This window comes from Gopherus evgoodei, chromosome 4 (assembly GCF_007399415.2).
Source record: "Gopherus evgoodei ecotype Sinaloan lineage chromosome 4, rGopEvg1_v1.p, whole genome shotgun sequence".
Lineage (NCBI taxonomy): Eukaryota > Metazoa > Chordata > Testudines > Testudinidae > Gopherus > Gopherus evgoodei.
Window position 1 is genome coordinate 110,603,981 of NC_044325.1, and position 27,353 is coordinate 110,631,333.

A 27,353-nucleotide genomic window follows, 5' to 3' on the forward strand; every position below is an offset into this window, starting at 1 on the left:
GGTGTGCTTGGGGAGGAGGCGGGGAAGGGGTGAGCTGGGGCAGGGAGTTCCCCTGCGTGCTGCACTTCCCCCCGCCCCTTACTTGCTGCAGGTGGCCCTCCCCACGCTCCCCTGCCCCAACTCCGTCCACCTAAATGCCGGCAGCGACCGGGGCGGCCAAAGATCCGGCCGCCACAGTCGCTGCCGAAGAAAATGGCGCCCCCCAAATCCGAGCGCCCTAGGCGACTGCCTAGGTCGCCTAAATGGTTGCACCAGCCCTGCATATCCTTCTTTTTTTTCAGACGTGGCCTTTCAGAAAAGCTGCTACTGAAATGTCCCAGTGAAGGATCCAGGTTAGAGCCTGCACTGGGCCATTCCAATCCCCATCTGCTGACTTCCAAGCTTATCCACCTCTAACACTGGCAGAAAGAGAGACTGAAGGCACTCAGAAGCCAAGAGAGGGAAGGAATAACACACAGTGATTTTACAGGCATTAGCAGGACTAACTAAAAAATTTAAGAGCAAACTGGCTTACATGGTAGCAGCCTACTGGAAAGGCTGATGCCACCATCTGAGGTGTGAGTGCCGCCTGCTGCTGTTGCAGGGATGGAGAAAGCTCAGGCTTTTTGCCACTGGTGTTGCAATACTACAGATGGACTCAGCAGCGAGCGCTGTGCTGAAACGTCTTGTGTAAGAAATGCAGTAATTGCATGTTTTTCTCTTCTGTTTCTCTGTACGCTTGTTCACAAGCTAAAGGAACAAAATCTCTTCAGTTCTGGGGGTATACTTTTACATTTCTAGTCATACTGACAATAAATCAGTCTTTGGGCTGAGCCAGACTTGCATTAACATCTTATTACTACTTTGGAATGGTGACTGGAATATTCTGTCTACCGATGGAGTAATTTAGAGTGATCCATCTGTTCCTCTTCTTCCCCCAAACAAATACGCTCCTCCCATGTAAGGGAAAAATTCACAAGCTGCCTCCTTGCCTTACCTTTTTCTTGTTTGTTTGTGACTCCTAGGGTCCAAAGGGAGAGAATGTTGGTTCCATCACTCAGCCTCTTCCCAGCAGCTACTTGATCTTTAGAGCAACCTCAGAATCAGATGGTGAGTTCTGATCTCTCTCTCTTCACTTCTTTTCCACAGGATATGAATGTTCGTCATGAATCCAAAATAAGAGTTTGATCATGGGAGCTCGAGTGCCTTCTCTGGTGTCTCTCTTTCCTATTTGGGAAAATAAAGATAGTGAATGGATAGGGGGAAGGATTTTTGTGGCTAAGGTTTTATGCTTAGACACTAGGTTTGGACTCAGCAAGGCGGGACAGAGGGATGGGACGTGGTTTTGATTACTGGTTCTGCCATATAGACTCCACGTGACTTCAGGCAACTCATTTACTCTCTCTGCCTGTTCAAATGGGGATAACTCTTTTTTTTTTTTTTCTCCTATTCTTGTCTATGTAGATTGTAAGCTCTCTAGGACAGAGGCACTCTTATTATGTGTTTTGGTGCCCTGTTGTGTTATACACTTTATACCATCTGGTCTTTATAGGTTCTCCTGTAATAGAAATAATAATTTGCCTCTCCAATGTTTAAAGGAAGAAAAATAGATTTGACATGACTGATTCAGTGAGGGATCCAGCCTGAACTCTAATTCACATGTGCATTTATTCTTCTTCTAGGCATGTGTCTTCCAAATTTTGTTTTGTACCAAGTCATATAATTAGTTAGAAATATTTGCTCAAATATAAATCCTTCTGTATCGACACACAGTAACAAAATACAGATTTATTTGAGTTTCTAGCATTATGTATCATGATATCTTGGATGTGTCATCTTTACTTGCCAGAATAGAAGGTGGGAAGATGTATCTACTACAACAAAGATACAAACTTATAAAAGGTTTGTACACTACATTGTGACTCGACTGAAGGTGCAACCTCCTCCAGTCCAGATGCCGCTGAGAACCATACTTGGGGTTTTCAAAGATGTTTAAGCGAATTAAATGCTCAACTCTCATAGACTTTCACCTTTGTTCATGTAGGGTGGGATTTTCAGTCTACTGCACCTGGCCAACCTGGAAGCCCATGGATAGTATGTGGCTTAGGAAACCTAGGCACAAGTGTGAATCTGTGTGTTTCACACCAAGGGCCAGCAGAGCTCAGGTGGGTCACAAACACGCTCCACCTACTGCTGAGTGATGGTGGCTCACTGAACAGCCACCTTTCTGGACTGATTGGAAGTATGTCTGGGAACAAGATACACTCTTGCAGATGGAAGGACAGTGCTGGGTCAGCAGACATATAGAAGATGGAAGGGAGGTGAACACCAAATTTGGGATCAGGAAGGGATTATCTCCTGCCTAAGATTGGCAGATAACTTGAAATTTCCCTTTCACTGATGCTTTGAGAAGGAAGCATATGTTGGTTTCATGGGGCCATGCTCCAAATGCTCAATTTCCTGAGTGCAGAAAACTTGGTCATACACTCATCCTCTTTCTGTAGATAGTCCTTGAAATAGGACAGAGGGGAATTTGTAGGACGTCAACCTGAATCCTCCTTTAGGCATGGGCCCAAAGAAGAAAATGTGTTGGTGAGGAGAGATATCTCCACTCATCCTTCCACTCAGTACTGTTCCAGGAATAAAAATGTGATCAGCACAAAAAGTCGCCAATGGATCCACATCTGCCTTTCTTCTAGAATCCACAAAACTAAGGGAGGTATATGTAGGTCAATGTATGATAAACATGCCAGCTTGCTATGTGAAAATCTCTCTGACTCTGTAATGACTACAGAAAAGCAGTGGTTTGTACGTAGATAAGAAGATTAAAAACATGTTTTCATTCCAGTTGACCTTCAAAGTACTGTAATTCTTGGCCATATCAAATTAACCCCTGCTGCTGCTCATAGACATTTTCTGCCTGTCTTAAAGGGGCACCCAACTGGCCATCCATGCACCTGATGGGCCTGATTTAAAATCTACTTAAGTAAATGGATGCCTTTTCTTTTATTTCAGTGGGCTTCGGGTCAACAGTCCTTTGGCTAAAAGTTTGTTTCAGTTAAGTTTCACTCAGCCCGATAGGTGTCAAATGAAGCACAGGGGCTGCTGAATGCATTTCTGGTTGTGCACTTGGAACATGGTTAAGTGCACCAGCAAATCAAAGAGAAGGCATTCCAGAGATCTGGATTATTTCTTTTGTTTTTAACTTAGGGCAGCAGGCACAGACCTATCTTCCATTGGGAAAAGAGGGCTATTCATGGTGGGGAGGCATTTTTGATGGGGAGAAGTGCTTTTTCACTGCAGTGAATTTGTGTAAAACCAAAAGAGTGCAGGTTTTTCTTTGAATATGGTTGGTTCCTCCCTTATTCTACCACTCATACGTCTTATTTGTGGAAAGAAATACAGAATTCCACCTCACTCAAGATATCTCCTATGTAGAAACAGCTATGTTGATTATCATACACACACCTTTTTTTTTTTTTTTAAAGCTTTCAAATATGCTTACCAAAGAATACAAGCATTTCAAATCTCTCAGCCCATCTGATAGAGAAACAAACAGAACTGTTCCTCAGGCTTTTGAGGCAATTGAATGACTTCAATAACTATCTATCCAAGCCTTAAAAGCTGCTATTTCCTTAGAGATCAATGTTACTTGCCATTCCATTAACTTAATTAGATGTGCAATGCGAACAGTATAGTCTCTGTGGCATGTGCATGTTTTTAAAGGAAAATTGCTGTTTGACAGGGCACTACCTCTTAGCATTTTAGTTTTCTTCTAAAAAGACTTCAAACTGGAAAAAGCTTTTCAACATCTAACAAAAATTTTAGGGCCAAGCTGGCAAAGGATGATGCCTGCATGCCATCTTTATGATCCCCTTATCACCAGGGCTGCTATGGGCCACAAGTGTAAGTTAGAGCAGCCCTGAGTCTGCTCTAACTTACACCATTTAGTAATGGCCTCCGAGAAGTTGGGGATCTCCAGACTAGAGCACTGCTCTAGTTGTGCCCTATTCCTCTGGCACACCCACAATATGCCCTGATATATTGTAGGCTAGAGGGATAAATGGGCCAGAATGCCCCTCCCTGAGGAGTTTTCAGTTTTTAGAATCCTTTCTAAGCTTTCTGCCAAATGAATTTTATTATGAATTTGTGATAACCAAGGGATTAAAGTAGTGGGTTATTGTAGCATATCTTTAAGTCCAAAGCTAAGTAAGGACCCTTAGGAAGCAGATCTACACCATTCAGGTGAAATCACAGCTAGTACCTGAGATTTTTGCCTCTTCACTTGCAACAGGTGCATGTGACCTGGAGAAAAGCTAATGTGATCTCTTACTTTAAAAATGGGATCAAGGGAAAAAGCAAGAACCCAGAGACGTGAAATATGACCATTCAGAGCATCTAGAAACAGTGATTCAGGATGAAAGATGAGAATGCTCTTGTACGGCTACAAGAATAATCAAGGGCACTCAGCACAGATTTGGAGAAGGGAAGTCATGCCTAACAAATTTCATCAGCTTCTCCAAGGAGGTATCAATGAGAGTTGGCAGAAGTGAAGCCACAAACATAATCTGTGTCATTAGCCTTTGTGAAGGCTTTTGATGCAATATCACACCAAAAGATGTTAGCATGAAACGTTAATGAGTAGGGTAATGATTGCGGAAATTTTAATTGGATAAAATATTGACTTGGTAGCTGAAGTCAGTGAACTGTGATAAATGGGTATGGATTGAGGAGATATATAAATAGCCAAAGGCATCGCTGTTAAGATCCATACTCTGTATTGGTAATTTGGAAAATGTAATACACAACACTGCATTAACATTTGCAGATGACATGAAACTGGTACAGTCAGTGTCACAAAGGAAGGGAATGGTTGCATGTAGAAAGTCCTGAATACAATGGGGCAGACAAAGTAGGGACTTCTGCCTCGTACAGTGGAGAAATTTTTATTTCAATATGGATTGAGTTTAAAAAGAGGCAAGGAGGATTGTTCTTAAATCATTGTCAGCTATGGGACAGTGGTCAAATGGTGACAGATTAAAATATAAAGGGGTATGAATTGAAGGTAAGAAAAGACCAGGCCATAAGGTGGTTTAGGAAACACTTGCATACAAACAGTTTTTGTTTAGTGCATTGGACAACTACAGATAAAAGCCAGTCAAGAAAGTAGGCACTTGGAGAGAGCAAAATAAGCTGGGGAGATGAACAGACCCAGATGGCCTCTTCCCCATTGCATAACATTAGTATATTTTTACAGTGTGTCCAGGGATCATGAATCAGTCTTCATGCAACCTTAACTACGTGCTTCTCAACACAGCTCTCGTGCTAATAACTAGTGAGAATATTTGATAATGTTAGTGATAATTCATGAGGAATTGCTACTTTCTAGAGTACCAAGTTACATGATCGGTTTAGCGAACAGTCCAGACTTTCAGCTACATCACAATCAGCAGCTTGGTGTCCTATTTTTCCTTTTACAATTCCAGAATATATTTTTCTGCTGCACCATCTGTGACAGACTGTTGGTAGGATTTAAGGCCCTAGCTTATGGATAGCCCATGGAAGTGCCACTAATCTATAGGAAATTTTGCGTTCCATAAAGTCTGGTAGCAATCTGACTGCCTTGTTTTGTCACATACGGTTGTATTTGGAGGACCTCTGGAAGGTCAAAACAGCCCACAAGGCTCAACATCTAGAAATATAGGGTCTTTCTCTTGACCTTTCCGGTGAAGGAATTTTATATTCTGGAGGCTAGCTATTAGGTAAATAAGCTACACAGTGAAGATTTCTTCTTGTGAGTGACTTTAGTGTATTGATAGAAGTTGTCATAACATGGCCCAATCACCCTCTCTGTACGGACTGTTGTGAGTGGACCCAACCACTGGGTCCTGCATGTCTCTAAGGCTCCTCGGTCTGGGTAGAGCCAGGTCACGGTTCCTAACTGTGTAAACAATAATACTGTTGTCAGATTACAGTACATTGCTAGCTGATTATTAGAGGCATCAATCAAATAGATGTGAGGAACAAGGCCAGAAACTGGATGACTTTAACCACCCAAGAAGTGTGATATTCTCCCCATGATGCACTCCCTGGAGTATTGTATGGCCATTTGGTAATAAGACTTCTAGATAAAATCAGGAAAAGGGATTCAGCCCAGCCATTCTGGGTCCCCAATTTTGTGGATGGGGGGGGGGGAAGTGCTCCCAAACTGAAACTTTAGTGCACAGCAATAAGCTGTAGGCTAGAGCAGATTTTTACATTAGAGTTAATGATGAACACTGAGAGAACCTGTTATCCCATTTGTTATCATATAATGCAAAACATGAAGACCTAGGGTCATCTCGATTGTGTGACTGATATTAGTTGGTTGGTTGATTGTGAAGGACTTCAAAGGTCAAAAGATGCTAATATTCTAATTGCATGACCTTCCTATAAACTATCTCATTAGCCTGGTTATAGATCTGTTGAATGACTAGGACATGCCTACTGTGTTTTGTGACCAAGAGTTGAATAGAGCTAGAGGGCTGTTCAGGATGATATTGGGATTTTGTTTTTTGATCATTCCCCCTATTAAAAAACCCCCAGTGATTATTTGAGCTGCATGCTCACTCCCATCCAAACGTATAGCCCCAGGTTCTGAGAGCTGTAGCATCAGCTCTCCTCTGATATGAGTAGTGCATCCACGGCTATGTCTAGAGCGTCTTTACAGGGGGCGGTAGTGATCTGAATATACGTGGCTGTATTTCATTACTTGTCTCAAATGGACATTAAGAGTTAGTCTGGATACCACGCCTACTGAGCCAAAAGGCATGGGGAAATGTATAGAATATTTTGCATTAAATTTAAATTGTGGTATTACAGGGGAAGGCAATAAATGCAAGCCCATGTTACCTTCCTTAGGCCCAGTTACTAGGGGGAAGTAGTTTGGAATACAAATAAAACCATAGCTGTACCCAACATCTTTTGTTTTCAGTTTTTATTTTGTTTAAAATTTCCCAGGTATTTCTCAGTGTCTATTACAAATATTTTAAAATGGGTGAAAATCAGTGCAAAATATTAATTTCCCAGTTTTCTGGGTAAATATCAGCATTAGTACTGGGGGACAGGAGGGCAGAAAAAAGCAACAAAGAAAAATGAGGTGTACTGAAAGTAAAAGCAGTTTAATGCTGTGGTTTTTATTTCAAGAATAGTCCATTAACAGTATGTACACGTATATGTACATCTTCCACTACATTGTGTTACTTTAAGAGAGAGCTTATTATTAACACAAAGACATCTACCATGCAATGGACTGGATTTGCTCAACATAATCAGCATTTTCAGGCGTGGTCCGAAATTCATGTGAAAATCCCGTAAAAACTGAATAGCTTTTTTTAAAAACCCAAGAATTGTTCAGTAAAAACTGAAAACAAAGGGTCTTTGCTGTACTGCAATATGTTTAACCAGGTTTGTTTTTTTTTTCAAGCTCTCTTTTATTGCAGTTAATTAATCCTCACGGTTTTTACTGCAACCATTGCACAATTATGCTCATGAGTGCCAGAGATGGAGTGTAAGTAAGGTCAGTGCCAGAAGTCCTGGGAGACTCTTCTTTGTGAGCCTCCTCCAGGACCTCTCCTAGATTACAAATGACTGTTGTGGAATTTCCAAAGTGAATTGGTGTCTATCCAAAATACACTTGCTGTAGTCTTAGATTTGCCTTCGTGTTTGAGTTTAACACTTCAATTTTGGGAATTATTTTTCTTCTCTCAGGAATGGATTTTTGTTCCATTTATTGCCCACTATCAGATCTGGTTACAATTTTGAAAAACCATTTTATCCAAAAATGGCAAATTCTTCATGACATTGTTGCTAGTTTTGATCAGTTCTACCTGCAGTGTACGTATACAGCTATGGTAGCTGTCTCTTTTTTGGGTGGGGTGGGGTGGGGTGGAGGGTGGGTTCAGGTGTGAATGAAAAGGGTATGAATGGTCTGTGTTTATAATGCCTGGTGACAGAGGTGGGCTTAGGCGTGGCTGTCCAGAGCAGTGAAGGTGTGTGCAGGTGGCAGGGCCACCTGTAGGGGGGCAAGTGGGGCAATTTGCCCCAGGCCCCCAAGAGAATATAATATTCTATAGTATTGCAACTTTTTTATGGAAGGGGCCCTCAAAATTGCTTTGCCCCAGGCCTCCTGAATCCTCTGGGCGACCCTGGCCAGTGGTTGGATAGCTGGGAGGTCAATTGGTATTACAGGCAGTACAGGGCAATGGTTGGAACTCTTGCAGGGGTCAGTAGCTGGAAGAGCCAATCCAAGGAGCCAAGACAGTGGGTTGGGGAGGCGAGGTGACAAGGCAACCAGCGGGCAACAACATGTTGCTCAGATAGCTCCTTCTTCCTGTTGGGGTCTTTATATAGTCCAGGTACCCAATGAGAGTGCTGTCTGTCCAGCCAGTCAGGGGCCTGGGGTGTGGCTGCTACAGGGCTGTAGGCCTTTAGCACTAAGGCTGTTGGTCAGTGGCAGTGGTTCAGCGCGTTAATGTGGTGCTAAGGATGCCACCTGGGGACCTGGCTGGCCAGGGTTCAAAAGTGGGGTCCTGCTGGTTTTACTGAATTTTAGCTCCATCCATCCTTTCTGACTGGTCCTGCGATCAGGGTCTTTCCCAGTGCCCTTTGACAAAATACCCATTGACTTCAATGAAAGTAAGATCAAGTTCAGAACACTTACAAGACTCTTGAGAGAGTTCTTGGGAAAGAGTCTTTTGCTCCAGAGAGGGGACAATATAGGTATTTTTGAAGCAACATATACTTTTTGCATAGTTTCTATCATAAAGGAGTTGTTGTAATACAAGGATTTTAATAATCTGTATTTAAACCCTATGAAAAATGCTGCCAACTACTGTAGTTGGAGAATATATTTTTTCATTTTAGCCTGTGCTTAGAACAAAGCACTGTCCACTGCAAATATAATAGAGCATATTTTATTTATTGACTTTAGAAAACTTTTATTGCACTGTTGCATGTTACAATTGTAGAAGCGCCAAATCTTGAAGCAGACCTCTCTAGCCTTTAAGCACTGTCACGGTCTGAGCCTTATTATCTAACATAGCCCAGCCTCTCTTAAGGAATCAATTCATGGCCTTCAACCCTGTGTATGTGTGTGCGTATATATAATTTATATCTTCCACACATAACTACACTAAAAGAATATTAATGAGGTTGCAAAGTCAAACACTAGAAAATTAGCAAATGCCAGAATTAAAGTTGCCTGTGTAGTCTTAATTTGGGCCCCGGGTGCATATGCACTATCATTCTGTCTTTAATTACATGATCGCATACTGTTTTTCCATATTTCAATGTGAGATGGCTTGGACCCTGTACCTGGAAACATGTCAATACAAAGAAACCTTTCATTTTCATTGCACGTGTGAGCACACACAGAAGTGGTAATATCACTTCCATATGACGGGTTCTGTTCAGCTCTTCAGTAATAAAACAGGTTTAACTAGCCTGCAAGTCCTAAAAATTATAGATTGTATGTTTTCAGTGTAATACGCTGAAATTAGCACACAGTTGTTGTTAATTTACAGAGAATAGACCCTTTCTTCTTTGCAGAGGAAAAGCCGCATCTCACTTCTAACTTTGTGACGGGTATTTGAGTCTACATTCACACCACCACCCGATGGACAAGGGGCTGTGCTATAGCTTTTATCCTGATTGGTCTCTCTTGAATGCACTTTTGGTTTAAAGTGAATAAGTGGCCATTCTTTGAATATTATTGATATGCTTTGTGTGTGTGTAACAAGTTTGAATGCTAATGCAGGATGGGCTATTATAGTAGATACTCTTTCGAGTTGGGTTTGAGAATGACATTGTTAGGTGTTTCTGCATTTGAGTATTAAGACAAAGATTTTCAGAAATGGTTGACTAAATTCATGCTTGTAGGCCAGATTTCTAAAGGTACAGAGAGGTACCTAGTGGGATCTACAGAAATGTCTAAATACCTTTTTGTAAATCTGCGTGCTGAATCCTTAAAGCCATGTCTTCTCGTAATGTGTCTTAAGCACATGCTTGACTTCAGTGGGTTTTACGTACATGCATTACAGGTTTTTTTCTGAGTTGGGGCCTAAATAAGTGTCATTGACATCAGTGGGAGCTTCTGACTTATAAACCAGACCACGTTCAAGGTCTATATTTGAATGTAGGCTCCTAACTTTTTAACTCTATTTTTTAAAATCTTGACATGAACAAAATGCACAATAAATATAGCATGTGCAGTGTTTCCTAATGCAAACCGCAGTTTCCATCCCATAAGACTGAAGAATAAAAGATTAAATTGCAGTGCATTTTGCTCACATGGAGTAAGCTGAATTGATTCTCATCTTGATGAGTCAGGTGTGGGGGGGGCGGTGTATTTATGCTCAGAACACCCATTAACACTGATGAGTTATCCTTGTAAATCCTCTTTGTGGTGCAAAGAGAATAAATCTCTGTATGTAAAGCCTTTGATATGCAATACTTGTAATTGATTTCATATTATTTTGTATTTTACAGCAGTCCTGACCCTGCCTGAGCATTTATTAAACATTATGCATGGTGGTGTTAAACAGCAAGCCAGTGCTGAAGGAATTTCAAGGATGAAATAAAACAAAATTACTGAGCTCTGATGTTTTACAGTTTGGTGTTAATCTGGAATTCCTCAAGATCTTCATTCCTTTCTTTCTCTTACTACTCTTCTGTAGTCTTTTACAAAAGTGATTCATCAAAACATAGAAACCTTGTAGAATTATAAATATTTCTTTGTATACAAATGACCCAGACCTTTTTGAGCTCTATTTGCTGTCCTCCTAGGGCAGAGGTGAGCAAACTATGGTCTGCGGGCCACAGCTGGCCCTCAGGACTGTTCTGCCTGGCCCTTGGATGGGTTGGGGGTTCTGAGGGGGACAGTCAAGGGGTGGGAAGTGATAGGGGGCAGGGGCCAGGCTGTTTGGGGAGGCACAGCCTTCCTTACCCAGCCCTCCATCCAGTTTCAGAACCCCGATGAGGCCCTCAGGCCAAAAGTTTGCACACCCCTGTCCTAGTGCCTGGTTTCTGTTAAAGTCAGTGGAAGTTTTGCCCAGTGGAGATTCAGCTTATGAAAGCTGTTGAAGTCAATGAGATTTAAGTGTGTTCTTGAAATTAATCATCTGCTTTCCTGCATGGCAGTGCATCCTGAGAGTGGGATTTGATCCATAGTAAAATGAAACGTGAAATTCATGTTACAGTATTTTCCACTGTTATTACTATGTCCTCCTTTGTTTTCTTTGCAGCCTCTCAAATACATTTTTAATTATTCTGTAATTTAATTTGAGATGCATAAAAAGCTCTCTGTTGTACATGTTAGAAATTACTGAGTGCCTCTCTTGATACCTCGGTTCTTGAATGCGCTGCAGATTTGCCTGGTGTCCTAGCCTCTGTGACCTCTTATTGATGTCACCCAGAACTCTCAGCTGCTCTGTTACCACTCTGGCTCAGGAAGAGTGAGCTTTGCTGCTGCTAACTGTGTCAGCTCCCTGGTGCACCAGCTTGTCCACTTTGCCAGCAAACTCTTCAGGACTCCACCAATCCAAACCTTGCCTTGCAGGGAACAATCTGTTACCCCTTCAAGTCTAGAGTTTCCCACTGATGGCTTTCTGCAGTGTCCAATCTGTCTCACTGGACACTCTCAAAAGTTTTGTGCTGCCTCCAAAGCCTGTTAGGTTAACTGAAGACCCACACTTCCCTTGAATATAACAGAACTGAGATGTTTTTGTAATAAAACAAGAAAAAGTTTAACAAAGAACATAGGTTTAAGTGATTTCAAGAAAGAGTGGAAAAGAGACGAAAGTTTGCGAACAAAACATGCTTTTTAGAGACTAAAACTTCAGCAAATTATGATGTTTGTCTAAGTGGGTTTCTCATCAATAGACAGTTCACAGAGTCTGCAGCCCCCTTGGCCGAAGGATCCACCTCTACAATTTCAAGAGCTGTGGCCTCTTGTGTCCCTCAGGTGATGGATGCCAAAAATGGCTTTCTGTTTCTGTTTCCCAGAGCCCACTGTCTCTGTGTTTCAGGAGCCAGGAAGGCTTCCTGGGGTAATCTCCATCCCCCGTTGTGATCGTGAAGTGGTCATCTCTCCCACTTGCTAGTCGGATTGCTTTGTTTACCTTATCTATAAATGTACGTCCATTGTTTCTGGACTCACCTTGCACAATTTACGCTGAAGAGACAGTGAAGCAGGCGAAACAGCTTTTCTTTGCCTAGAATAGACTGGGCTTATGTCCTGATTTCCCAACACATTTTAAGAACGTATTTCTAGCAGACATCTATTATTCTTTGTATACCACTCATACATATACATGCAATAACATTAGTGACCAATGTGTTACCAGTTTGCATATGATACCTTTTGTGACACCTTTTAGATATAGATTCTAACAGTGAGTTGGAGCAATGAATGTGTTAGGCCTGATGCGAGTTATGGTATGGTATGCCCTCTGCCAGTTCTCACTGAGAGGCTCCCTGGGTCACAGCCCATCAGTGAGTCTGATTCTTCCTGTTATAGGTATTTTAATTTTCAAGAATACAGACGGTCTCTCTAGTAAGCAGACTAGGGTAATGGTTTAACAGCAAACAAAACAAAAATTGAAGACTCCAATTTCCTCGATATGCAAGTGCCTTTAAAAGTCTCCATCCATATCCTGAATTTTGATGCTCAGATTGACGCTCAGCATCGAAGTACTCATTTTCCATGACTATGTGCAGACTGGCATGTCTAAATGAGGAATCGTTCAGTTAAGGTCCCCATGCTTCTCATCGTGCAACTTTTGTGCCGGTTGACTGCTGGACCCATCTGAGGCTATTGGAGTCAATGAAGCTCCTCACGGGAGCAGCAGTCTAACTACACTTAAGAAGTTGCAGGCATGAGGCCTGTGTTTGTAAATTAGGCCCATAACGTAAATTAAGCCGATACAGATTAAGATAGGAGCACTTGCTTCATTAGTACTATTGATTTTTACCAAATTCACCTAAAGGGAGAGGAAAGGGCGGGGGGACAATGGCAGAGAGCAAAAAAGGAAACAATAGTGGAAAAAAGAAAATAAATAACTCAAACACCTTGAGTTTTCATATTTGTCTTCGTTGCTTTGCAAATGTTGACAATCTTGGCTCTTGTCATGAGTGACTATTAATATGATATTAGTATCCTGATCATGATTTTGAGGGCTAATAACTTTTCAGTGATCGCATGGAGAACTGAACATGGTTCTGGGACTTCTGTGCAGAATGGCACCTCAACATCTAGAAAGGTGTACTCTGCCTACCAGTGATACAAGGACACTGAATGTAAAACAATATAAATCTTAATACTTGCTCTGCTTTTGTTAGGCTAACCGTGGATACTCTGAGCTATTTAAATCTTTAAAGTACTCTGCCTGATGTGTCTCTTAGTGAAAACTAATTAGAACTCAACTCCCAAATGAGAAGCTCTTGAGAAACCTTAGATGAACATTTTTGCTGTTATCTCTGACTTCCTATGCTTAGACAGGTCCTGTTGTTCTACAGGCCGATGTTGGTTGGATGCTCTGGAACTTGCCCTGCGTTGCTCCAGTCTCTTCCGACTCAGCGCCTCCAAACAGGGGAAGGATGGAGACCTGAACTGCTCTTCTGATTCTTCACATGCTGGACTGTATAACCTGTTGCACACGGCCACCATCTCTGACCAGGAGCTCTTCCAGTAAGACTGTGCTTTTAGCTCTTGTGCATGTAAAGGTACTGGTTGGTTCATACACATGATTCATTTTTAACCATATTATTTTTTTAGAATACACACTAGCCACCATTGGCTTGGTGAAGGGCTATAGTCTAACCTATCTCTGTCTAGGTTCTTATACCACACCCATCACTAATATCTGGATATCTTTTGGGAGAGATGGGCAATAGCTCTCTTTTGGGTGCTGTCCTGTAGCCTACAAACTATGAAAGGCTCAGTTAGAATTCCAGCTGTGTGAATATGCATAACAAAGGACCTGTATTGCCTTAGTTGGGCCAAATTTCTGTTGAAGCTGACAGAGGTAGGCAGGGTTGTCCTTACCCATACGCAAAGTATGCAGTTGGGTAGGGCACCAGGAAACTTGGGGCACCAAATTTCCTGGTGCCCAGGGCAGCTGCATGCTCTCCAGCCCCTACCCTGCCTCTTCTCCAAGCCCTGCCCCCCTGCCCTTCCCCTGCTCCATCCCTGCCCCGACTCTTCCCACCCCTGCTCCACCCCAGCCCTGAGGAGTGCAGCAGAGCTGGAATTGCACTCACTGGCAGCAGGAAGTGCAGGGCCCCGATCCTAGCTGTGCCACCGGTGAGTGCTGGGGGCTGGTTTCCCCCTGCCCCCCAGCCAGCCCCCCATACCCTTATGGAGGCCTGGGACCCCCCCACAAGCCCATGGGGGAGGGGGGCTGTGTAGGGCCCCAGAATAGCTAGGGATGGCCCTGGGGGTAGGGGTGGGGATAGACTTTACGGAGGTTATCAGTCTACCAGTGAGTCCAGCCAACAAATGGAGTATGTTAACTGGACGTACTCGCTCTAGCATCTGGCCACCAGTTGGTAGATACAGCCGTGAGTCTGATTTTTCTTATAGCGAGGTACTCTCAGTGCTAATAGTAGTACTGTGTTATAGTCAGGAGAGCACATGTGCTCTATGGCTATAGTTTCGTAACTGCTGTCTCCACTGAGTTGGTGGGTTCGTGTTTTCCTGCCTCTTCCCCAAATGCATCATAAGATAAAATTTACATTAAAAAAACACTGCAACCATCTTTCTATCCACACTCGTAATATTACAGTAGCATCTCATAGCACTTCACTTTAAAGACTGTTGGAGTAAACATTGTGGTTTTCTCTGTGCCTTACAGCTAGATAGGTTGTCTTAAAAATCTCTCTGGCCTCGTGGATAGGATTCTGGGCATAAAGCCAGCCTGGTTCTGCCTCTGAGTTGTTGTGTGACCTTGGGCGAGTCATTTTGCCTTCCTGTGTGTTTCTTGTCCCCACCCTTTGTATCTCTTTTCTATTAAGACTGTGAGCTTTTGGGGGGCAGGGATTGTCTCTTGCTATGTGTACATGCAGCAACTAGCAAAATGTTGGCCTGTAGACAATACCACACTATGAATATAAGAATATTATAACAATAGGAGAATCCAGTTCCTTTTCAGAATGTGAAAGTATCTTTGTTAATCACAAGGCAGGACACAGACTTGTCAGAAGCTCGGTGACCCAAAGCAGCAATGTATGTGTAGTTCTCTTGTTTTGCAGGCCTATTGTATTTTCAGCACTTCATGCATGCCATTGTTCTTCTGCGCTGAGCAGAACTTCCTTTGATACCCCGCTATAACTTGCACCATAAACAATGGTCATTTGTTCTGAGTGTCTTTTTTCGTTTGGTTGGTTGCGTTTTTTTTCTTCTTTCAAGGTATAACATGAGGTGGGACAGAGCAACAGGAAATCGGATGTGTTACTAGGACTTGCAGATTTAATTGTGCATACATGTGTTTATCTTACGGGTCTGTCCTTTGATGTTGATGTCTCAGATCTCCTACTCGCTTCTTAAGAATAAGTATACACATAATAATGCCTGCACTGAGAGCCTTTTAGTTGGTTGTGAACCAATGAGTATTGTAAAGCTAGCCTTTAAATGGGGATTGGTTGGCTGTAAGGTTTTAGGTACAAAGAAACACTGAGATATATGTGGTGGTAGAAAGTTTGTGCCTTTTTTCAGATGTGTGCATATGCCAATCCTGTGTGAGACTAAAATCAGATACAATGTGCTGGTCATGGAAATACTATTGGCACTTACTACAGTTTTGGCTGAGGGTATGTTTGTGCTTGCTTGTTCATATAATACTAGTCCTTAGGGGCTTCAACCAGGGTTTGGGTCCTATTGTGCTAGGTGCTGTACAGATGTGTAAAAGAGACTGGTCCCACCCTGAATAGTTGGCAGTCCATATGATACCCCTTCTCTTGAGGGAGCACCATTATGACATCATGCCACAGATAAAGCCACTACTGTGTCTGTCTGGATCAGAAAGGAGAATGGTGCCTTGGGAATGTGCATTCAGACCTACAGTTGCAGTTAATAGAAAGTATAGGATAAAGAAAAGAATGCGATAAGCTTCAAACTCAAACATCAATTGTACATGCACAACAGCTACTCTATTCTCTGCTCACTGGTTGAATTTTAAGGGCCCTACTTGGGCCTCCTGATTTACAGAACTCAACAGCTTCCCATAGGGCCAGAATTTTAAAAGAGCTCGGCCCCTGGGCCATACTCGTGGGTGCCAAACCCTCTTCAGAGCCTGGCGCACAGTGTAGATCTGGTGAGTTGAGTGGCTCTACCACAGGATTCAGTTTTCCTCAAAAATTTTTGAGCCTCAGAGAATTTGGCAGCTACATAACGAGGGTAAAAATTCCCCAAAACAAGAGCAGTGCAAAATGGGGTGGGAAGGGGAGTAGGTGGAAAACCACCTATCCAAGTGTTGAGGAGATTCTTGGTTTGCCACTCACAGGGACTCATTCATTCTAATTAAATGCCTTCCCTTCAGGGAATCCTGCCCAATTAAGTTGGCACGCTGTTATTAGGGGACCAGTTAATTACATTTAACTGTATCTTCAAATTAGTCAAACTACTCTGCCAAAAAATAGAATGGAGACAGATGTTCTATATTTGGGGGAGCATTCCTCCCCTTGTGGGGAAAATCTTCTCTTGAGCCACTGCTGTGTTTTTCCACTGGCTGTTTCTGTTCCTGTTTTGGTGGGAAAGAAATAGAGGAGACAACAACAATAACAAAAATCAATCTATTTAATAATTGGAAGGAGCGTGAACTTTCAAAGCACCTTGCAGGGTCACAGCCTCTCGACTTCGCTGGAAATAAATAGGAAATTGGTGGCTGTAACCCTGCAGAAGTCCGTTTTGATGTTAAGCATGAGGCTTTGAGAGGAATAGAGACTTCTGTTTTTATGTGTAAGCCTGTTAGTTGTTGCTTCCCCCACCCCATTTGTGTGCCTTCTCTAACTGTGGTCTGTTCTGTTTGACACCTTGATTGTAAATTTTCTGGGACAGGCATTGTTTACTTTATGTACAATGGTGCCTTAACCCTTGCTTGGGGTTCCCAGGCGCTGCCATAGTAGAAATCATGAACAATACTATGTTGTTCAGATGCACATACTGCTCTTTGATACAGTACACATGGATGGAGGGCAGTAACCTAGCCCTGAAACAAAGGGCTTACTCTTGTTTGAGTGAGCAAAGGTCTCCTGCTGCCTTTAAACACTGTTGTTACAACTTTGCACTGGGATTTGATCCAAAACCCATGAAAGCCAATAGGAGTCTTTCCATTGATTTCAAAGGATTTTGAATCAGACCCATAATTTGGCTTTTGTTTTTAATGTATGTATTTACTGATTTTAAATTTTCCTGTTTGAACTGGTGTGGCTCCATTTCATTCTCCTTATCTGTCAAGTTTGATATTCACTCTGAATAGCATGTGTCTTCCTTTGTGCTCCCCAGAGTAGCACTATAGTTCTGAGTATATTGAAGTCTGATGTGTAGCAGGCTGGTTTGGTAATTACTGCACAGAGTTAATATTTGGGGAATTTCAGATGAATTTACTCCCTCCTGTTCCACTGCTCTGGAATAACTAAAATACCAGAAAAGTGTCATTGCAGAAGGATTTTTTTGGTTAGGAAAGAGAAGTAAAAAAGGAGTAAGACTTGCCCAGCAGAAGGTTTAAATCCTCTCACAGATTAAAGGAACATCATAATTAACAGAAGTTGGGCTTTTTACAAATGCTGTTTAAATTAAGCACGTGCTATTTCTCAAACATTGACACTGCCCATATTGTGAACCTTTTTCTCAAGTACACACATCCCAAGGAGAAGATTTTCACAAGGGAAGGAAGCATAACAACCATATGCAGAACACTGACAAATTGTGCTGATTGTTGACCCCAAAGAAAATAAATCAAGCCTGAATTGTCAGCAACAAACAAATGATCTGCCAAACCAGCAAGTATCTGTGCTGTGAGATTATGGGATAATCTCTTTCCTCCTTTCTCTCCCCACCCCCTGCCTTTTTTTCTTTTTTTCTTTTATGATCTTAAATTCACAGATGCATTAAACTCGACTTCTTCAGATTAATTTTTCAGTCATCATGCGTGGTAGTCATTGTCTGACACAAAACACAGAGACCCGATCCTGGCACTGAAGTCATTGGAGCTGCATAGTTTATAATCTCAGAGCATCAGTGCTGGAATGTAATAGATTTAGGGCCAGAGGATTAATGGCTATCATCATCATTGATTAGAAAAACTGCTCGCACGTGTATAAGATGCTACTGGCCAGACTTTCAAAAGAGCACAACAGACTGCGTACTGGGCTGTTCTAGAAATCTGAGTAGAAGTGTTGCCATGGATACTGCTGGGCGCTGAGCACTTTTTGAAAATCTGGCCCTTATATGGGACCCTAAATGGGAACTGAAAATCTGACACCAATTCTGGATTCTGAGCATTTAAAAATCTGTCTAAATGGCAAAACCTAAAAACAGAGAGGGAGTGAACAAGCGAGTTCTCAAAGTAATATAGAATCAAAATATCGATGTCTCCAAAGAGAGCTGATGGGGGGGCGGAGGAGAGAAACTCAACATGGAACGATTTAAAACTAGACAAAGCATTCTAATATACTGAAGAGAGAGATCCTGCTTTGGCTGGGAGACAGACTAGGTGACCTAATGAGTCTCTTCGATCTCCATTTTCTTTGATTCTCTGAAATACATTGGTAATGCAGAAAATCTCTTGTTACTGTAAGTGAGCACCTTTTGTGTTTAAATTATGCATAGAGTTTGTGTGCCTGTTAAGATTCACAAGATGAAACCTAATAAGCTTTGTATATGCTAGTAAAATTGTATAGTTCAAGAGATCATGATCTCTACTGTCAGTATCACCTACCGATTAAAATAAGGACAGTCATTGATATTGCACTCTGGGATAATTCCAAGGATATAAAACAAGACACTGCATGGAGGCTTCGTAGGAGACTGACATTCCAGAGTGCAAGCCAGGCTAGTGAGGGATTCTGGCACCCCTGCTCTGCAACCTTGGTGCCTTACAATGCTTTACAGCAGTAGCTCCATCCTGGGCCTGCTCACAAACAGACTTCCAGCATGGAAGCCACACCCTGAGTGTCCATGTGTAACTGCAGCCTGCTAGCCACACTTCACTTACACTTTGGCTTTTACCAACCTTGGTTACTCCTATAGGCTGACCTAATATGCTCCCAGTCCCAGATCTCTTCCCTCCACCCCTCACAAAAAAAAAAACCCAAAACAGTGGTCTGTACTGGCTAGCCCTCTCCTGGACAGTCCAGAGATATTAGGTCCATTGTCCCTTTAAGGGAACAATACACAGCTTGCCACCTTAAATGGAATTACCCAGACAATTTAACTTAACCTCCCCAGGGTGTTTTCAATTAAAGAATAAAACAAGTTTATTTAACTACAAAGAGAGGTTTTAAGTGAGTACAAACAATGATGCATAAAAGTTAGAAATGGTTACAAGAAAAATAAATATAAAACGCTTCCTAGTACCTAACTTAACAAATTATACTTGATTCAAAGTACAATTCTTACCAAAGTACAGTTCTTCTAACAGCATTACTGGCCAATCTTTTCAGGTCAGGGCCCCTCCCCCAAAGGACTTTTGTCCTCTTAAGTGCAGAGAGGGAGGTGGACAGGGCAAGAGATAACATGGGGTGTTTGCCCCTCACTTGTATACTTCAGTCCCCCTCAAAGTTCTCTTCAGTTGAGAGCAAGTAGATGTCTGAGGAAAGATGCTTCATGCTGTTTTCTTGCTGAGATGTAGATTTTCTTTGTCTCCTTTCTTTTCTCATGTTCTGGAGACTCTGTTTACAGTTTATATGCAAATTGAGGTAACCACAAACATCCTTTTGTTTAAGACCTGCTTGACCACTTGTGCGTAATTGGGGTTTGAGATTGAACTACGTGAGTTTGAGCATGTCCCTTTAACATTATACAGGGTGGATTTTATAACTTTTCATACAATGTTGCTACATACATGTCACCTATATTATTGACCAGTGACTTACTAGTTCTTCTTCGAGTGATTGCTCATATCCATTCCAGTTAGGTGTACGCGCCGCGCGTGCACATTCGTCGGAAAACTTTTACCCTAGCAACTCAGTGGGCCGGCAGGTCGCCCCCTAGAGTGGCGCCACCATGGCGCTCCATATATACTCCTGCCGGCCCACCCGCTCCTCAGTTCCTTCTTACCGCCCGTGTCGGTCGTTGGAACAGTGGAGCGCGGCTTAGCTGACCTCCACTTCCCTAGCTACTCGTTTTCTCGTATATAATTATGCAGTTATAACACTTTTATATATATATTTGTATGGTTATACGTGTTTCTTTGCTAACATGGTTAGTTTAGTTAGCGGGGTTCAGGAAGTAGCCCTTCCATGAGCCCAGTGCCGGAGCCATGCATGGCTCACCCGGTTTTATAAGGGGCCCGGCTTGCCAGAAGCCGCGGCCGAAGAGAGATCTACATGACTCCTGTTTGAAGTGCCTCAGGGAATCACACTTGACAGATAAGTGCCCCATTTGCAAGGCTTTTAAGCCGAGAACAAAAAGGTGCGGGACTTTCACTTATCCCTCCACCTTGGGCGCCGAGCGATGTTCAAGCGGCGGGCAGAAGCGCCTCCTCGGCACCGGACCCCGCCGGTACCACCAAGGCCTTTCGGCACCGACCGTCGCCGGCACCGATGTCGACTCGGCACCGCTCCCTTCTTCCGAGGTCGAGAGAGTCTACGATTCCTGCTGGTGCCTGGCAGCTCCCCGGCACGCGCCGTGCTTGAGCCCCCTGCTCCCGCTACTTCCGTGCCACCTGCATCGCAGCCAGAGAGCTCGCCTAAGTTGCGTTATCCGGCACCGTCACCTGCAGAGGCACCGATGACTTCGGCTCCGTCGATTCCAGTCCCCCAGGACCATGGAATCCGGTGCCTGGCAGCTCCCCGGCTCGCGCCGTGGTAGAGCTTACTGCTCCTGCTGCTTCTGTGCCAGCTGCACCACAGCTAGACAGCTCGTCTAAGATGGCTCGCCCGGCACCGCCGACGTCGGCACCGTCGATCCCGGTCCCACGAGGGCCGTAGAATCCGGTGCCTGACGGCTCCCCGGCACGCGCCGTGGTTGAGCGTATTGCTCCTGCTGCTTCCGTGCCAGCGGCACCGCAGCCAGAGAGCTCGTCTAAGTCGGATCGCCCGGCGCCGACACCTGCTACGGCACCGATGACGTCGTCACCGTCGATCCCGGTCCCACAAGGGCCGTAGAATCCGGTGCCTGACGGCTCCCCAGCACGCGCCGTGGTTGAGCGTATTGCTCCTGCTGCTTCCGTGCCAGCGGCACCGCAACCAGAGGGCTCGTCTACGTCGGATCGCCCGGCACCGACACCTGCTGCGGCACCGATGGCGTCGGCACCGTCTATCCCGGTCCCACAAGGGCCATAGAATCCGGTGCCTGACGGCTCCCCGGCACGCGCCGTGGTTGAGCGTATTGCTCCTGCTGCTTCCGTGCCAGCGGCACCGCAGCCAGAGGGCTCGTCTACGTCGGATCGCCCGGCACCGACACCTGCTGCGGCACCGATGGCGTCGGCACCGTCGATCCCGGTCCCACAAGGGCCGTAGAATCCGGTGCCTGACGGCTCCCCGGCACGCGCCGTGGTTGAGCGTATTGCTCCTGCTGCTTCTGTGCCAACGGCACCGCAGCCAGAGAGCTCGGTGCCGGGCGATCCGACGAAGACGACACCTGCTGCGGCACCGATGACGTCGGCACCGTCGATCCCGGTCCCGCAAGGGCCGTAGTATCCGGTGCCTGACGGCTCCCCGGCACGCGCCGTGGTCGAGCTAATGCTCCGGCTGCTTCCGTGCCAACGGCACCGCGGCCAGAGGGCTAGTCTAAGTCGGATCGCCCGGCACCGACACCTGCTGCGGCACCGATGACGTCGGCACCGTCGATTCCGGTCCCGCAAGGGCCGTAGAATCCGGTGCCTGACGGCTCCCCGGCACGCGCCGTGGTTGAGCTCCTGCTCCGGCTGCTTCCATGCCAACCGAAGCCTCTGAGGCACCGACAACATCGGCACCGTCGATTCCAGTCCCACAAGGGCTATCGAATCCGGTGCCCGACGGCTCCCCGACACGCGCCGTGGTTGAGCGTATTACTCCTGCTGCTTCAGTGCTGACGGCACCGCAGCCAGACAGCTTATCTAAATCGGTTCGCCCGGCACCGGCTCCTACCGAAGCTCTGATGACCTCGGTACCGTGGATCCCGGCCCCACGAGGGCCGTCGAATCCGGTGCCTGACAGCTCCCCAGTACGCACTGTGGTTGAGCCTGCTGTTCCCTGCACGCCGGAGATGTTACCAACGGCGAGGGCTCTCAGTGCCATGACAGAGTCAGTGCTGCCTGACCCGGGCACCGCCGGTACGGGTAATACAGTCTCTTCAAGGGACTGTCCCCTGTCAGTACAGCAGAGCGGCACCGTTCATGATCACGGTCCCGCAGACACTCCAAGTCCTTTCGGCACGCCGGACACCACTGGCAGTCCCGGTGCTGTTTTCCTCGGTACTGGTCACACTCGCTGCACCGGTCGGTATTCCGTTCGCCGACCCGCTATCGGCACCGTTCCGACATCTGGCACCGGGGCAGGTACCTTGACTCCTGTAGCTCTTCTCCGAGCCTCGAGATCTCGGTCGACCTCCCGACACCGTTCTGGTTGCGGGTCTGGATCTCGTTCCAGGTACCGATACGCCTCCCGATGCCGGTCCCCGGTGCCGAGTTGGGCAAGGTCCGAGTGAGTCAGAGACTCGGCCCGGGCCTTCTTTTAGTACCTCCATGGCCGTCCGGACACGCATCCGTGTCAGCCCATATGCGCAGATTTTATGCTCAGGACCACGATCCTGATATGATGGCCAGCGGGCGCCAGCCCCGAAGCAGAAAGAGCCTTGGCGAATGCAAGGTGTACTCTGCAGGGGCCCTGCACCTCTGGGTAGCAAAGCAACAAGCCTTGCTTAGCTGCGATAATTATAGCACCTGGGTGGAGGAGTTTCTCCCTCGAACCTCCCACCTGGAGTTCGCTGCCGTCTTGGAGGACGGGGGAAAGAATTTACCCTTTGTTGGTAAAGGCATCTTCGCGGCAGAGACAGCCCCAGACTGCGAAGCCTGCTGGACAATAGGGTCCTAATGCGTCTCAGCATGTATATGCCAGCGACCAAACGCAGGCCTTTATGGCCCCAGCCGCCATACTCTGTGCCTAGCCAGAGGCAGAACTCTGGAAAACGGCAAGGCCAAGGTGGTTGCAGACAAACGTCAGGCCCCCTAAAAAGCCAAAGTCAAGGTCCCTTGCAATTACCACTGGGACCAAAGACGGACCTTCCAAGGTTCGCCGGAGGGCGGTGTACCAGTCGCAGGACGGGATCCCGATCCCGCTTTCTCCTGGCATGGCCCCAGTTACTTTCAGATCGCTGGGTCCTGCGCACGATGGAGCATAGGTACCACCTTTAATTTGCTCCAGCCCTGTCCCCCTTCAGCGGACGAAAGGGGCAAGGGGTTTTACTCCCGTTATGCCCTAGTCCCCCACTCGAACACAGGTCTCAGACCTCCCTGGTCCTGCATGGACTCAACCGGTTTAGGATAAGGTTGAAGTTCTACATGGTATCCCTGGGAACCATTATTCCATCCTTGCCTCCTGGGGGCTACTATGCCGCCCTGGATATGAAGGACGCGTACTTTCGCAGTGCCATCTTCCCTCCACACGGGAGATGCCTCCGCTTTATAGCCAGCGGTGAATACTCCCGGTTTACGGCCATAGTCGCCGCCTTCCGTCGCTGATGTCGGATATGCGTTTTTCCGTATCTGGACGATTCGCTTATCCGAGGAGACTCTGAGACACAAACCGCTCAGCCGTGGGCATCGTCACGGTCTTATTCACAGATCAAGGCCTGATGATTACTATAGAGCAATCCACTCTGGTTCCCACGCAGAGGTTGGGCTTCCTAGGGGCTATCCTGGTCTCCTACCTAGCCGGAGCCTGCTTATCACAACTGCGGTTTTAGGCGAGGGCAACAATCATCTGAGGTCTGAAGGCTTTCCCAACGACCTCAGCTCGCTCTTGTCTCAGTCTCCTGGGTCCATGGTTGCCCGCAAGTTTGTAACCAAACACGCCAAGCTCCGCCTCCGTCCTCTCCAAGTCCGGCCCACCTCGGCGTACCGCTTGGTCAGGGAGCCAATGGTCATGGTAGTCACCGTTCCCTCGAACGTCTTAGGCTCCCTAGAGTGGTGGCTAACTCCCTCCTTGGTGTGGACAGGGATGCGGTTTCATCCGCCCCAGCCCTCACTGCCCCTGACGGCGGACGCATCATCTCTCTGCTCGAGTGCTCATGGTCGCCTCCGAGCTTAAGGCCTTTGGTCTTCTAAGAAGCTGGCATTCCTCGTTAATGCCCCAAAAATGAGAGTAGTCCGCCTGGCATGCCAGGGGTTCCAGCGGCAGCTGCGAGGCCGTTGTATCTCGGTGTTTACAGCCAACACAAGGGCCAGGTGCTTCATAAGTATTCAGGGGGGACATAGTCCTCCCCCCTTTTTTGTCAGGAGGCCATCCATTTCCGGGTCTTTTGCATGGCCCACTCGATGGAGCTGGCGACGTCCTTTCTCCCAGGCGTTCGGAACGTCTTAACTCTTTGACTCAGCAGGTTTTTCCTGTCTTACGAGTGATCACTCTGCCCCATGTGAGGCGTCCCGCTTTCCGGAAGTGGAGATGTTTCCTCACACAGACCTGTTCGCTCACCGCGAGAGCAGGAAATGCCAGGTGTTCTGCTCCTTCCAAGGTCTCTCCTCGGAATCGATCTTGGACGCATTCCTGATGCCGTGGAACGGCCAACTGCATTATGCCTCCCCACTGTTCCCACTGGTTCGTTACGTCCTGCTCAAACTCCGCAGGGGCAGAGCGTGCATCATCATGATCACTCCAGAGTGGTCCAGGCAGCACTGACATACCACGTTGCTCGGCCTGTCAGCCCAGACCTCATCACTCAGGGCAATGACAGGCTTCGTCACTCGGACCTGCAGCCTCTTCGCCTCACGGTGGCTCCTGCGTACCTGAGTCGGGGTGACAGGCAGCCTTCCACCTGGTCAACGTACCGAGCCAGGTGGAAGCGTTTCCTTTACAGCTGCAGTACGCTCGATCTTGCTCCTGCTGAGGTCTCGATCCCCTCTATTTGGCCTGCCTCTGGCCTTCAGCGGCAGGATCTGGCGGTATCATCGCTGAGGACACTCTCAGTGGCCATCCCTACCTTCCAGCAGGCTAAGATGGACGTTCAGTGTCCCACGCTCTATGGGTTCGAGGTCCCTCAAGGGCTTGAAGCGCTTGCACCCTCGGGTGCGCCGCCCAGCCCCGCCCTGGGACCTCAACCTAGTCTTGGCCAGACGGGTCTCTGAGATCAGAGCTCTTACGAAGGTTCCACAAAGACAAGGTGCAGTTATGACCGCACCCGGCTTTCCTCCCTAAGGTGTTTTGGCCTTTCATGTTACCCACAGCTCAACGCAATGGGCATAACCGTTGCACTCCTTGGACATCTGTGGAGTGCTCGCATTATATTGTGCTGACAGAATCATTTCCTAAGGTGCCCCAGCTCTGCCCCGGTAGCGGGCCAAAGGGAGGGCTTGCTTGTTTTCCTCTCAGAGGATCTCATCTTGGGTGATGGCGGACATCCCCACTTGTTATGATTTGGCTCATATTTCCCCAAGCCACATCACCGTGCATTCTACCAGGGCTCAGGCTTCATCTGCCGCCTTGCTGGCTCGTGTTTCTACCCACGAGACCTGTCGCGAAGCTCCATTGGTCCTCGGTCCTTACCTTTGCTTCGCAGTATGCCCTGGTTCAGCAGTCAAGAGAGGCTGTAGCCTCTGGCTCGGCAGTTTTATTCTGCCACATTTCACTCCGACCCCACCGCCTTTGTAAGGCTTGGGATTCACCTAACTGGAATGGATATGAGCAATCACTCGAAGAAGAAAAGACGGTTGCTCACCTTTGTAACTGTTGTTCTTCGAGATGTGTTGCTCATATCCATTCCGCACCCGCCCTCCTTCCCCACTGTCGGAGTAGCCGGCAAGAAGGAACTGAGGAGCGGGTGGGCCGGCAGGAGTATATATGGAGCGCCATGGTGGCGCCACTCTAGGGGGCGACCTGCCGGCCCACTGAGTTGCTAGGGTAAAAGTTTTCCGACGAATGTGCACGCGCGGCGCGTACACCTAACTGGAATGGATATGAGCAACACATCTCGAAGAACAACAGTTACAAAGGTGAGTAACCGTCTTTTTTTTCAAATGATACCTCATAAGGCATATTTTGTACAAAGATTATTACATGAGTGTGTAGGGTGTGGATGCAGGGGTGCATTTGGTCACAGAGACATGGGCCATATGATCACAATAAAATAGTTCTTGTGTTGGCATTCTAAATTCCACAGAGACCCAGAATATCACTACTAGCTGGAAGAACATGGGCTGTAGCAACATAGATTTATCTGACTTGCAGTCTTATAACCCACTGAAAGGAGGAGGGGGACATTGGATTCATGAACAGAAAAGAGAACTCTGTGAGACGTGGTAGGATTGCCTTAATTGACTGAGTGTTAATCCCCTTCCTTGCCATATTTTAAATTAACTGAACTTAAAGTGATAGTGTTTCTTATCTATGAAAAACTAAGTATTAATATGGAAAATAACTGAGCACTAGGCACTAAGTTTTACTTTGAAACATAGGAACTGCCACTCTGGGACAGACCAGTGGCCCATCTAGTCTAGTATCCTGTCTGACATTGACCAGTACTAGCTTCTTCTAAGAAAGGGGCAAGAAACCCTGCAGATGGTAATTCATAAGGTAACCTGCCCCAAAGAATTTCCTCCTAACCCTCTTTATTTGGAGGTTAGATTATGCCCTGAAGTAGGAAGGCTTGTATCGTTTCCAATTCCTGTTTTTTGTTTACTACTATAACTCTGGATATTCTTGTTTTCCACATAAATGTCCAATCCTTGTTTTGAATGCCACTAATCTCTTGGACTCAACAATATCTGGTGGGTTCCATGGGTTAATTGTGCAGCATAGAAGGCGTGGTGGTATTTCCTTTTATCAGTATTAAATTTGCCATTGAATGTTCCCTTCACCTTTATTGTTTTGACTTAGCATCTTCCTCTATTGAAATAGAGTAGTGGTGGTGGTGGTGGTGATAAAAATAATGTATACCTTTATACCATCCTTTGCCTTAGCCAGTAGCACATAACATGTGGCAG

The 27,353-nt window shown here is 46.0% G+C and overlaps 1 protein-coding gene across 4 annotated transcripts in view; it reads left to right on the forward strand.

Moving 5' to 3' along the window:
- Positions 1–27,353, forward strand: part of OSBPL5 (oxysterol binding protein like 5) — a 214,500-nt gene that overhangs the window by 156,880 nt on the left and 30,267 nt on the right. For 3 of the 4 annotated variants that reach the window (XM_030560548.1, XM_030560547.1, XM_030560546.1), the window contains 2 exons: positions 1,005–1,089; positions 13,513–13,705. In XM_030560548.1, the coding sequence (XP_030416408.1) occupies positions 1,005–1,089; positions 13,513–13,705 (278 nt within the window). The remainder of the gene's footprint in view (positions 1–1,004; positions 1,090–13,512; positions 13,706–27,353) is intronic. The other variant, XM_030560545.1, reaches the window with a different exon arrangement.